At 33.4% G+C, this 14,714-nt stretch overlaps 1 protein-coding gene across 1 annotated transcript in view; it reads right to left on the reverse strand.

Annotated features, from left to right (window-relative positions):
* Nucleotides 1-2,290: 2,290 nt before the first annotated feature.
* LOC124541748 overlaps nt 2,291-14,714 on the reverse strand; it is a 32,236-nt gene continuing 19,812 nt past the window's right edge. The window contains exons 2-3 of the mRNA XM_047119692.1: nt 3,822-3,973; nt 2,291-2,763 (exon numbers count right to left, since the gene is read on the reverse strand). Of these exons, the coding sequence (XP_046975648.1) occupies nt 2,329-2,763; nt 3,822-3,973 (587 nt within the window). The 3' untranslated portion in view covers nt 2,291-2,328. The remainder of the gene's footprint in view (nt 2,764-3,821; nt 3,974-14,714) is intronic.

The following is a 14,714-nucleotide window of genomic DNA, read 5'->3' on the forward strand; positions in this document are numbered from 1 at the left end:
TATTAGTCAGTACGCTTGTTCATAAAATTATGAAATGTCGATTTATTTTTAATAGGAATTACTAAAGGATTATGAGTAATATTTTTGTCGAATTTTTACAAAGAAGGAAAACATTTTGTGGTGATTTGTACGTTTGGGACGAAATTCCGCCACACGAGACTAAGTAGAATGAGTTATAAACTCTTCTATTTAAAATAAAGGATGGATGGAGGATGGATATCTTAGATTGTGGGACACATAAATAAAACTATACTAATGTTATAAAAGTTTGTTTATAACGAATCGAGTATTGAAATTTAGTAGGGTATGTTTATGAAACAGTCTGAAATTGATTTTTAAATATTAAAGGTTTTGTTTTGCAAATTTTAACTTTGTTCAATTCGTAAACTATCAAAATATATTTTTGTTAATATGGTGAATTTATTTTCGTGGTCGCACATCAGATAGATATACATAATTCTATCAAATTAGAGATATTTTATAACATAATCGAGGCCATTGTTATCAAATTGTTTTCATTAAAATAGAATGCGTCGTACCAGTTTAAAATTACCTACTTTTTTATAGGTTAATAAATATAGGTTAGGTCTGACGCTAAATTTATCGCCAACAGATAAGGCAGCGTGTCTAATGGGTTTATGGAAGTAATTTGCTTTTATTTAAAAAAAAAAAAAACAATAAATGAATTCTGTAATTTTTATTTGAACATAGGTAAAAATAAATCTTTGACAATTAAATTAAAATAAAAAATTTAATAATGACAGAAGTCATAAGGTCGTCTGCCAAAAAGGTCGAATATAAAAAAAATACAAAAGTATAGTTAACATTTATCTATTGTGTCATAGTTGAATTATCTCAATTATTCATTAAATTTCGAAAGTGTTATGTGATAATGTCGTCCTGACCGATTTCGGTAATGGCGGACACTTCTAACGGAGATTAGCCAACTGGCGGATACATTATCGTGAACGAGGTGACGCAAGCTGGCCGTCTATTCGTCTCATAGTTAGAAAGAAAATACGACACAACCGGAAACAAGGACCAAGAGAGTCTAGATCTTGACACACATTTGAATTAATCAATTAGAAATAATGTTTGTATCCAAAAAATGACAAAAATTTATGACTATAATTTGGCGGACGGGATAATGATGATGGTATGTGGTTACCACCCATAAACAATGACACTGTAAGAAATATTAACTATTCATTATACTCCCAACTCGCCACCAACCTTGGGAATGAGATATTATAACTGTTACACTGCCTCCCAGAGTACTGCAGTTTGGCGTAGTGAGCCCGCTTATTTAGCAATATGCGACTCCATATACAGACAAACAAGAATTATGCTTTGTATAACTATTTTAACTTATAAGTTGAATTGTTTAAGATCACACAGACAACAGACAGACAATCTCCATCGCACGTGACATTGGCGAAGTGATCTGTGCTTAGGTGATATTGAAACTTTAAATTAAATTTGAATTTTTTTTACTTAAGTACGTAAATACACAAATTAATGTAAGAGGCACAGGTGTTTAATATAAGTGCAATATCGACATTAAAATCCGATCCGCCTTCTACACGATCGAAGAAAGTTTAAGAAATCAACGTAATATTGAAAGAATTTCAAAACTTTTATCATTTCTGACGCAAATATATATAATGAAAAAAGAGAAACACGTGCCTTATTATTTAAAAAAAAAACAAACATTTTTTTTATCTCTTAAAATGTAATGCTGAAAACACAATCTGTTTACGGGTGAATGAAATTTAAAGTGTGCGAAGGTCGGCCGTTTTGGTTATCTGGTGAAATAATGTAAACAAATTTGTATATTCAATCAATTTTATATCAAATTTTTTTCTTACGATAATTTAAAACATAACTTTTAAAATTTCACTTAGACCTTTTTTATATAATTTATTCATAGACATTTCTAAATCGCGTTTAAAAATGATAAATCAAGGTTAGGTTAGGTCAAGATCAGTACCTCGGTCCTTTGATAGATCTCAAATTTTAATTTAAAAAAAATCAGCATATTAACAAACAGCTCGAAATAACACAAAAGAAAAATAGAGAATGACTTTACGCCTCTCTTAAAGGAAAGAGTTTAGATGTAATCACACTGCTTCAGAGGATTAATAGGTCAAGCAGAAAAATCAATCAACATAAAGCCTCGTTAGGAAACAGCCTAACGAGGCTTTACCGAAATAATTTTATAGCTAATTTTCTCACTAATTGGAATATCGATAGGGATCAAAAATAAAGTTTAAAAAATGAAACTGCAGTATAATTTTGTAATAATATAATACTAAGCTTAAATTTACGTTATAACGTTTCGAGATTCGAGTCTCTATTAAACGATTTTATACCCTCGCTTGAGTTCCCAACCGGAACCTTGGGCAACGTCACTATGAACGACGCGTTACCAACACTGGCAGATGTCAAACTTGGCGCCAAATGTTTCGCCATTTTGTTCAACTTGGCTGTCATGATCAAATTGATTATATCCATTTGCAATTGCGTACACAGATCTTTCGGCAACTTTTTTAATAAACTAGTGACGTATTTGCCGAAATTTTCGATTTCCTCGTTCTCTGAATCCACTGGTTCGTATGATATTCGGTTTTTTTTCGGTTCTTGTCGTGTTTTGGGATCTTCAAGTCTTGGGTCCATTTTCTTTGTAGTTTGTTCCTCGTCTTCCAAGTATACAATTTCTGTGTAGCAGTTTTGTTCATCGCTATCTGAGTTGTTCTCTTCGTTCTGAAACAGAAAATTGAAATGTAACGCCAGCGCCACCATGTGGGACTCGAAACTATCTCCATATGAAATTTAATTTTACTGTACTTCTTTCTACTCGTGCAGCCTGTGGCTTGTTATACTCAAAAATACAGCGCCACCCGGGTACAATATAACAAAGCGTTCAGGGTGCTGATAGGGCTGCTGCGATTCTGTAGTGCATCGGGAATGTTCGCGGAACATCTGGTCGATTATTTTTATGCCACGATGCCTAAAAGATGCGCAACCCTAGTGCGTAAAGTCAGTGGCAGCGCCAACAACATACTCAAGATGATCGCCAGCAGACTTGATTGAATGGCGCAGCAGTGATTGTTAACATTTCTTTTAATTTCGTTTTTGTTCTCTTTAGTATTATTGATTGTACTAAAAATAGGATAAGGTAAATGTTACTAACAAAAATGAACATATAGTTTGAAATGAATGATTTATTATTATTGTTATTGCTCCAAATCGGTTCAGCTGGTAAAGCGTGTAGAAGTCTTTTCTGCTCCACTAATAATATTAGTATAGACAGTGTTGGCTATCGTTATCAGTTTTTATCGTAAATTCTTTCACATCTAACGAGAAATCAACTACGGACTTGTAGGAAGCACATCGTCCCATTGAACGCACATTGGGTTTTTTTTTGTGTCTGAAGTATTGCTGTTGGCCCTACTGGCCTTTACAGTGTCACCGGACTTTCGGGCGAGTGGCGCTGAGCTCAGTTTTAAAGTTCGTCCTGAGGTTGTCTCCTATGAGATCGCACCTCGGCTCAGAACGAAGTCGGTGGGGTGTGATTCTAAGCACTGAATGATTTTGCCCTACAAATGGCTCGTTTGCGAAGTAGTGAAGCCATCGTCTTCGTCGTTCAGGACGTGCAAAGGTCACTACTATGTCCGTCCGAAAGATTACCTCTGCGGGAGGTGTACACAGAGGTGTAAATTTATATAATACAGGATTTTTTACAAATGGCCGATCTGATAAGTCAGTACCGCTTAAATTTGACTTTGACATTTCAAAGGACGTCTAATTACGATATGTACCTTGTTTAATCTGTGGTGCGTCTCCAGATGATCCTTCAAGGCGACATTGTTCCACGGCAACGTTTTAAGGCACAGGTTGCAGCTCCCGGTATTGTCAGAATGCTTTTCGAAAGAGCCCCACATACTAGTGTCACTCGGCCCGGGCTCCTCATCTAGATAAACGAAAATAGATAATACTTTAATAATCAAATCAAATTATACTTTTTCAAGTAGGCTTTTACACGCACTTTTGAATCGTCATTTAACAAATGTTCTAAGTGAAGCTACCACCGGTTCGGAAAGTAGATTCTACCCAGAAGCATCACGAAACTTAAGAGTGACACTTTTTTCAACATTTAAAAATACAGCCATGTTAATTAAATATAATTAAGTATGTAATTTATCCTGTCTAGAAGGCAACGAGTATTATATCCACGTTTTTGTATCTGTGACTTTGCGGAGTCGGAAACTTGGCGTTATAAGCTTATCCTTACTCCTAGTGCACGTACAATGATTATCACAGATTTTATCAAAGTGATCAATGTTACTATGAATATTTATATAGCTACAACTTATTTCCACTTTAATTTTACTTACAAAATCCCATTAACAATTTTTCTGATGTTCAAAAAGGTATTTTTGCGCATATTCATAGTGAATTAGTTAGTGATTAAACAACCTCTCGACCAATGATAGCGCGCCAGCTTGTTGTTGCGTACTGTTTTTTGGCTTTTCTACTGTTTTTGGAATATGGTATAAGATGTGACGTCCCTTGCGCCTGTAGTAACACCCGCTCACTCACCATTAAATTGAATACTACAGCTCAAAAGAGGAATATATACCTAATGGTTACCTAACTATGAGCTTGGATTAGTCAAAGTTAGACGACCTCCGTGGTCGAGTGTGTACACCGGTTTTCATGGGTACGCCACTCCGAGACCCCGGGTTCGATGCCCGGCCGAGTCGATGTAGAAGATTTATTAATTTTCTACGTCGTCTCGGGTCTGTGTGTTTGTAGTACCTTCGTTACTTCTGATTTTCCATAACACAAGTGCTTCAGCTACTTACATTGGGATCAGAGTAATGTATGTGATGTTGTCCAATATTTATTATTTATAATTATGATTATAAAGTAAAATATGTATTTGATGAGCTGTAGAAGCAGATGTTTATCTTTATCAACTATTTAAACAAAATATAGTTAATTTCATGGTTCATTTAATTAACAACACTTTTTGTAGAAAAAAACTGATTAAAAATGGTTCCTTACATTTATAAAAACCGGCGTAGTGGTAAAAGTTCCGTACCATAGACTAGGTAAACAACAGTAGGTACGCAAAATTCTAATTGGGTACGGAGCCCTAAGAAAGTGCACAACGCTGCAATTATCGTATACAAGGTAATTTGTAAAAAACATATTTCTTAAAGTATTCTCGTATTCTTGTATATTTTGTTCGATATACTATAGGGTTTTCTTGGCTGACACCGGCTCCAAATATAACAATAACTATAACTACGTTATATAATCGTTAATCGACTTTTAAGTAGTCTAATATTTTTTTATTTCATTTTACTTAGGAGGACTCTAAAAATATGTTGAATACGCAATTATTTTTTTTACTTTTTAGTGCATATTTATTTGTTTTAAAATAGTGTTTTGTTTAAAGTCGGTTTTTCTTTTTGTTAATCTGTAAAATATTATCAATGAAACATAACATTTTGTGAATATTTCGAGCGTTTTCCAGGTGCTAACTTTAACCGCGGACAATGAGCAGCAAACGATTCAATCTAGTTGAATGAAACCCCCTCTAAAAATTTATTTATTTTAATTATATAATTTATTCTTTACGTAAATATACAATGAAGTGTTTTGTGAATATTTCAAGCACCTAGTTATTGCCCTTAATTATTTATATCATTTCGTTTTTTGGTATAGCAGCAACAGAAATACATAATCAGACTTTCAACCATCTAGCTATCACCTTTCTTGAGATACAGCTTCGTAATAGACAGACGGACAGTCTTTGTGATAGGGTCCCGTATTTACTCTTTAGATACGGAACCCTAGATAGATGCAAGTTGAAATTTATTCGGTTTCCTATAACTAAGAGCGTAAAACACGCCGGCAAAGATGGTTAACGGCCAATTTTGACCATAAAAAAGTAAGTACCAGTGTATTTATGACGTTTTTAAGGAAGTCCGCGTAGCCGAATTTTAGCAACGACAGTCCTCTCAAGGGCGGACCGACTGCGCAATATTTTGCCATATGCAATGTATATATCCGCGTCACTACCATACGTAATAATCACTACATAATCACTACATATAACAAAACAAAGCCCCCCCACATCTTTCTGTTTGTATGTTCGAAACTCCAAAACTACGCAACGGATTTTCAGTTTCACTAATAGAAAATATAATAATATATATAATAGATAATAGGGGGATTCATAAGAAATGTTGAGGTATATAATTTATTGAGGTTTGTGTGTGAAATATAACGGCAATGGTTATTGTTAAAAATTGAAGTACAATATATATGTTATCATAGTTATTAAACAGTTCCACTATAAGGCAATTTAAAAAAGTTTAATATTGTCTGCAAACTTTGTATAACTGTTGTCGCTACGATTTTTGAAGTGGACAACATTAGAAAAAAAAAATATTGGCGAGAAATTGAAGCATCTCTGCAGAATACACATTATTCCATTTTTTTACATTAATATCTTAGGTTTACTATTAAATAAGAACGTGATTAATTAATATTAAGAGTGATCCACCATTAATTAATTTAAATTTAGCTTATATAACACAATGTTTCAAATGAAATATCGCAAGAAATATAATTGACTTAAAATAACTTCAAATCTTTTAAAATAAGTATTTCAATGTGAAATTTTAAAGAAGTATTGTTATTTGTAACTTTTGAAACACGTTATTATATTGCCAAATATAAATTAGAAGTTTGATCAGCCGTCAAGCGACGTCACTCGAAATAATGGCGGATACGTCACGGTGACGCATTCCGTTTCCTGATGCGTCACCGTGAAAAAACGTTTCGCAAAGGTATTCCCAAGAACAATTAAAATATTATTAGAATTATTTATTTATTTAGATACATTTATATTATAATTATATGTATAATAAACTCATATTTTGTTAGTGTATCCGATTTCATAAAAATGTAATCGATTTTAAAACATCAATTCGTATGGCTGTAAAAAGCAATACAAAATGTTTTACCGCGCAAACGGATTATTAAAAAAAAACAAAAGAAAAAATTTAAACTATTTAATTTGACAGACAGACAAATAAGTTTATTTATCTGTATTAATTATAATATTTGTTTTAAGCATAAAATAAATATGAACGTATTACATAATCTGTTATTGATCGTGTGAATGTAAGTCTACTGATTGATTGTCCATTAGGACTCCATTCACACGCCATGTTTGTTTTGTTGCGGCGATAATTGGATGTCATTATAATTAGGATCCAGTGCGGTCTAATCTCTTGTGTAACTAAGACCATTATAAACATATATTTATCAACAATAAATAGTAATAACAAATATTAAATTATAGTACGACACAACTTAGATGTAGCATCGGCACATTCAATAAAACCGATTTTTGCCGATTTACACAACCAATAGAAACAGCTCCCCATCGCGCCATTTGACGCTATTCGTCGCTATAGATTCTCGCGTCAGTTCAACCCGAGACAGCGAGTGCGTGTAAATCGACGTGTCAAATTGACAAATATATTATATTACAAGTTATTACGTTTGTGTAAAGATCATATTCACATAAGGAATAAATATTGATAATTTGGGACAGCGTAGTTAATTCGGATGTGATCAGTTTTACGAATTTTGCCGATGCTACATCTAAGTTGTGTCGTACTATACTTTAATATTTGTTTGTACAAAGCTGTGTCGTACTATAACAGGTTTAAAAACAAATACGTATATGTCACCGTAAAATTCTAAATAGCGTTAGATTATAATCTATTTCGCGAGATTGTGAACTGTCGAAAGATTGTGAAAAGTAACATACTGCTTACAATTTAACGCTTTATTTTTCTGTAGATTATAATCTATCAAAAAAACTGCATTAAAATCCATTGCGTAATTTGAAACATCAAAGCATATATAGGGACAGACAGCGGTAAGCGACTTTGTTTCATACTATATAATGATATCTTATCAGTGTCGGCTTAACTCGCTAGACTACCTTTATCTTTAATCAACTGATTGAAAAAAAATAACTGGTTATATTTCTTCGTATCTACAAACAGCGTCCAACTATCCATAACAAGTACCTACGTTATCACAAAAACATAGGTAAATAATAGGCTATTTGACAATGCGAAAAATAAAGTGTCAATAACTGTAATCAGTATATATTACAAGTTATTTATTAAAGAAAGTTGAAAATAATAATAATTTATTCAGAAATCCATAAATAAAAATGAATTTTTAAAATTTTGCTTATCTACTATGTGTACCACAGATTAAAACACAGGCAAGTGACGTCACCGACCCCATTGCAGCGCCATATTATCCAAGTAGCGTTTTCGCGCGCTATTTAAATATGGAATTTTTAATTTGATATATGTTCTAGAAATAAAAAAAACAACTTTTACTGGGTTCCTAAACTTCCACTAAATAGTATAAAATGGATTTTAAAAGCCCATTATAAATGCGTTTTCGGAACACAATAATACTGAGTACTGTTATTTGGCGGTAGAATAACTGGTGAGTGGGTGGTACCTACCCAGACGGGCTTGCACAAAGCCCTACCACCAAGTAATCAATCAGTTTCAGTGCACTTGCTTAAGTAAAGTAAAAAGTAAAAGTAAAGTAACAGCCTGTAAGTTTCCCACTGCTGAGATAAGGCCTCCTCTTCCATTAAGGAGAGAGATTGGAACATATTCCACCACGCTGTTCCAATGCGGGTTGGGGGAATGCACATGTGACATAATTTCTCTGAAATTAGACACATGCAGATTTCCTCACGATGTTTTCCTTCACCGCCGAGCACGAGATGAATTATTAACACAATTAAGCACATATATATAGTGGTGCTTGCCTGGGTTTGAACCCGCAATCATCGGTTAAGATGCACGCGTTCTAACCACTGGGCCATCTCAGCTCCTAAACTTGCTTATTAACACTAAATTACACACATTTCAATACGAATAAAATATAAGTAAATAATGAATAAACAATATATGTAACGAATTATTTCGTTACAGTAAACCGTAACAGCCGATAGCATGTTGTTTAAGTAACATTCGTTTAATTAGCGAGCAGCCTGTTCCAAGCAAAGAAGGAATAAAGTTAAACAAACCTTATATCTACGTATATCTCGCCTAGCTAAGTTATATTGTCTTCTAGTGACAGTTCTTGTAGTGGTAGTAGTAGTAGTAACAGCCTGTAAATTTCCAACTATGTGCTAAGGCCTCCTCTTCCATTAAGGAGAGAGTTTGGAACATATTCCACCACGCTGTTCCAATGCGGATTGGTGGAATGCAAATGTGGTAGAATTTCGATGAAATTAGACACATGCAAGTCTCCTCACGATGATTTCCTTCACCTCGGCGCGAATAAATATATATTAAAATATATTACTCAAGAATGAAGATGACCCAGTGGTTAGAACGCGTGCATCTTAACCAATGATTGCGTGTTCAAACCCAGACAAGCACCGCTGAATATTCATGTACTTCATTTGTGTTAATAATTTCTCGTGCTCGGATGTGAAGAAAAACATCGCGAACAATGTGGTGGAATATGTTCCAAACCTTCTCCTCAACGGGAGAGGAGGCCTTAGCCCAGCCGTGGGAAATTTACAGGCTGTTGTTGTTGTTGTATATATTTATTTATAGTGCAACACTGTTTCACTTAACTTACATACAATTTAATTTTACTTCAAAAGTTCCGATAAGTTTAATTGACGTTCAAAACGCTATTATTTCGCGAAATAAACTAGATCAATAACACCGCGTCAAATGTTGGGTATTTGGCGTTTATCCTGGTTAGATTAGGTAGCAACAGTAACAGTTGTTAACAGCGTTTCATGCACTCTACTAAGTAATAATAATAATTAAATAACATGACTGTCTTTTTAAATGTTGAAAAAGGGTAACTACTAAGTTTCTTGTTGATACTACTCGGTAGAATCTATTTTCGGAACCGGTGGTAGCTTCACTTTATTTGAAAAAGTTTTAAATGACCCAAAAGTGCTTGTAAAAGCCGAAGTTTAACGAATTTTACCGATGCTACATCAAAGCTGTGTCGTACTGTAACAGGTTTAAAAACAAATACGTATATGTCACCGTAAAATTCTAAATAGCGTTAGATTATAATCTAAAGCCTACTTGAATAAAGTATATTTTGATTTTTGATTCGATTTCCGATGTTATTTCTGTAAAATAGCGACATCTTTTGAGCATTTCGGGCAACACTACACCGTTTATAATAATATAATACATGGGGTTACTTAGCGTTATTTTGTGGTCGAGAAAGCGATATAATTAATGAAGTGAATTGAACCATGGATATCAAAATTGTTGATAGTATATTGTTTTTAATTTGCTTTGAAACAAGCATGTATTGGTGTATATCGTTAAGTCATAAATACAAAATAACATTCTCCTTCTCTGTCCACCTCGTGTATTGGTGTAACTGTGTGAGCGAGACGGATATAAATCGCTTGTGCTGCATCAGCCTTGAAGTAATAATACTCGTCGTGAGATCTATTGTCTTAGGAATAGAGTACAAATTTGAATGCATAAAATATATGTAACAACGTTTCGATTCTGGAGTTTAATATTTATTTGGAAGCGTAGTCCCGACTCCCGTAACCGAAACGCCCTTGGTAAGGATCAATTATTCGTGTTTATTTCATCGTTTTCGTTTGAAAATAGATAGATAACTTATCTTTTGATTACTTTATATCTGAGACATTACGCATATTAATTTTATATGTATATTTAAAGAATTTATTTATCTTATGGTAGGGCTTTGTGCCCGTCTGAGTGGGTAACCCACTCATCAGATATTCTACCATCAAACAATGGTACGCAGTATTGTTGTGTTCCGGTTTGAAGGGTGAGTTAGTCAGTGTAACTACAGACACAAGGGACATTACATCTTAATTCCCAAGGTTGGTGGCGCATTGGCGTTGAAAGAAATAGTTAATGTTTCTTACTGCCATTGTCTATGGACGGTGATGCCCATTTGGTGGCCCATGTGCTCGTCCGCAAAAGAAAATTTTAGTCCTTATAAAGCTTTACTGTAGTCGCAAATGCTGATTTGACATCATACATTGGTTATAAGCAATATTAACATCAAATCCTCATGGAATAAACACTCCATTCCAACTATAACAGGAAAAATGCGAAATAAACAACAGTTGTCAGCAAATCATCACGTTATCATTGGCTAAGAGCCTGATTAATCCACAAAATGGATTTGCAAAAAATGACGTTTTGAATGTGGACGAAACTGTTGAAGGAATTTTGAAAGAAAAATTACAGAGGATAATTATGAGTCAATGATGTTCTAGTAAACAGATATGTCATTAATGCGCAAAATGTGAAGACAAGAAAACGTCCTAATTGGGACGTTTGCCTAGTCGTTTTCATCATAATTATGCCAGTAATACGTTATAATACATTATAATTATGTAGCAATACGTTTTGCGTAGTTAAAACATCGAGTTATCCCTTTTACTTATTGTTTTTATCAAGCTATAATTTTTACTTGTAACGTTATGTAAAATAAACGGTCCCCGGCGCGGCACACTTTTTTCTGTTGTTTAGTATGGATATAACATATCTGTTTATTAGAATATCATTGATATGAGTAGTTAAGTCTAATAGTGTTCTATTGTAAATAACTTCGCACGGGTGCAATACTGATACTAAATATACTACAGAGTTTATTTATAAAATTATCAGTGTTTCTTTGCTATATTGTCCATGTATTATATACAAAAACCTTTCTCTCGAATCACTCTATCTATTGAAAAAAAACCGCATCAAAATCCGTTGCATAGTTTTAAAGATGTAAGCGTACAAAGGGACGTAGGGAAAGAGAAAGCGACTTTGTTTTATACTATGTAGTAAAGATATATTAATCGTAAGGTCTTAGTTGTGAATAATATAACTGAGCTATTAGCAAGTCGCATGAAATACGGAAAATTTAAGTTTGTTTAGGGAACGTACAAGTATTAACGCAATTTTTGAATATTTTTGACCCCCCTAGTAACGCACCGTAACGTCTTTCTGTACTCCCCCTCCCACTCTCTAAACGGTAAAGTAACACTCAAGTGACCATTTTTACCCTAAAGTCGCAAAAAAGTATGTTACCCCGTGAAATATAAACAAAAAGATTTGTCAACTTGCGAGAACAAATCTAAAATGACGACCAGACTAATACAATCAAGGGATTCCCCGTAAAACGTAAATGAAAAGGGTTGCCAATTTTGGAGTTTTAATTCCCTAATTTTTTATTTAAAAAAAAACACTGTTACGAGTTGCTCCCTCCCCCCAAATTGCCTTACGTATTACTTGAACGCTCCCTTATCTTTATTCTTTCGTATATTGGAATAGACTGTTGGTACAGTCTGAAGGTCAAATCCAGCCCTCGCTCATTGGTCAAAATCAAATGGCGCGCGCTTTCCCGGCTCCGCAGTAACATACTACCTTCCCTTTTCACGAAATCTTTACCACAAATTGTAAGAAATATAACAAAAAAGTGGGATACTTTTCAAAATTAAAATTGTACAAAATCTATATTAATATTATAAATGTTAAATTAACTTTGTCTGTTTGACGCTCTTTCACGACCAAACCGCTGAACCCAATTTGGTGAAAATTGGTGTGAAGCATCAAACTTCAAAGAACCCCTAAAACGAGCGTAACCGCGGATAGTAGTTATTGATAAAATGACAAAATGTCCTTACAACGTTTATACGGCAAGTAGTTAGTAAAACATTGTTTTTTTGTGTTAATTAGCTTATTCAACCACAAATTAAAACATAAAAAGACGTAAGAATACCTCAAACAGTACATTTGTTTATTCATTATTAATTTTTGACGTAGTATAAAATCATCAAAGGATTTCACATAAAAATATAAAGGCAGGTAAACCCCAGTATATAATAATATATCGTTTATCAAGTGTTATTTTAAATAATATGATACGTGCATGAACATTATATATATACGTAGAAATATGACTAATAAAAAGAATGTAGTTACTAAAACATAGACCCGCCCACACCAATCAAAGTTACAAATATCTTAATACTTAATCACCACAGATAAAAATAAATTTCAATTTAACGTCAGATCAAGGAACGCATGTCATCTGCCCAAAAATAGTCGACGCTGCAAAATTTTATTATCTTGTTTACAAGTTGAACTATTTCGAGATAAATCTAGATTATCTTAATTTTAGAGAGTTAAATTTGCTACGGCATTCATAGAGCGGCATTCATACGGCATTTATAGATTCGTACCTTTCATTCAGTTTATTTTTTAATATGTCAAATTTTGCGCGGGACGCCATTCGATTTTTAGGTTATGTGAAACATTTCATTTCTTATAATTTTAATGAAATTAAATGAATAGATACAAATGCATATAAGAACTAATAAATAGATATTATTCCTATATTTTTATTTGATAAGATTTAATCTAAAAATTCAAGGATAGAAAAATCAAGATTTTGCACAATTATTAAAATGACGATTATGTAAGTATATTATTAAAAACGGCGTCACGTTTTCCTTGCATTGTTTAGGTACAAGGCCGGCGGGTCACGTGTCGCTTACAAAATTGTTTTTCCAGCGACACCAATGCAAGCTAACGCACTTTCTTGATTCAGATTTTGCTCTGTGAAACTTCTATGAGAAAAAATCAATTGAGAAATTTAGAAACGTATTACAACTAAATATACCAATACTTATATCTATACATATAATAAAATTGGAGTTTCTGTTTGTTATATTAAATTAGCCCTTTTTTATTCAACGCATATGTATGTCTACACGGTACATATACTAAAACAACATTTTTTTACAAGTTTTGTCTGTGTTTCTGTTTGTTTCGGCTAATCTCTGGCTGGACCGAATTCGATGGGACTGTCACTGGCAGATAACTGATGTAATAAGAAGTAACTTAGGCTACTTTTATTTTAGAATTATGTATAATTCGAAGCCGGGTAGGGCCGCTAGTTACATTTTAAAATAACTCGTAAAACAGCGTAATGGTCGGTTTAAGTGTGATTAGGGATGGATTGATAAGTTTTGATAGTTATTTAAAAAAATAAAAATGACATGAGTGTCTTGCGTTCCTGAGCCGTTCCTCTTTCAATATAAACATTATATTCAGACCCTTGATCTACGTGAGATACCGAAACAGGTATAATACAATAAAACACAGACAGTTATAATATATGTAAATTGGGTTGTAGCTGTGATTACAAGTTTTTTGTATGTATGTAGCCCGACGTTTCGACTTAGTCGCTTGTGATCGCGAGATAATATAAAATGGACATGTGGCGTTAGTCAGACAAATCTAGAGGCTACACAGACTTATTTGGATACTTATTTTAATAATTTATTTCATGATATATTTTTGTCAAAAATATCTTCGCGGTTTTTTCAATATTGACATATACTTTTTTATTATTTCGTTTAAGGGCAAAGGATGAAATTGAAAGTCTAAAATTAAGCTTCTCGAAATAATTTATTTTTAACGAACCTCACTTTCTCAACGATATTTCGAGCTTATGCTGCACATATTCAGTCTATCAGTTATTATTAATATAAGAGCCGAAATGGTCCAGTAGTTAGACAGCGTGTTTAATAACATTTTTAACTTTGCCGTTTCGTAAAT

This window comes from Vanessa cardui, chromosome 28 (assembly GCF_905220365.1).
Source record: "Vanessa cardui chromosome 28, ilVanCard2.1, whole genome shotgun sequence".
NCBI lineage: Eukaryota > Metazoa > Arthropoda > Insecta > Lepidoptera > Nymphalidae > Vanessa > Vanessa cardui.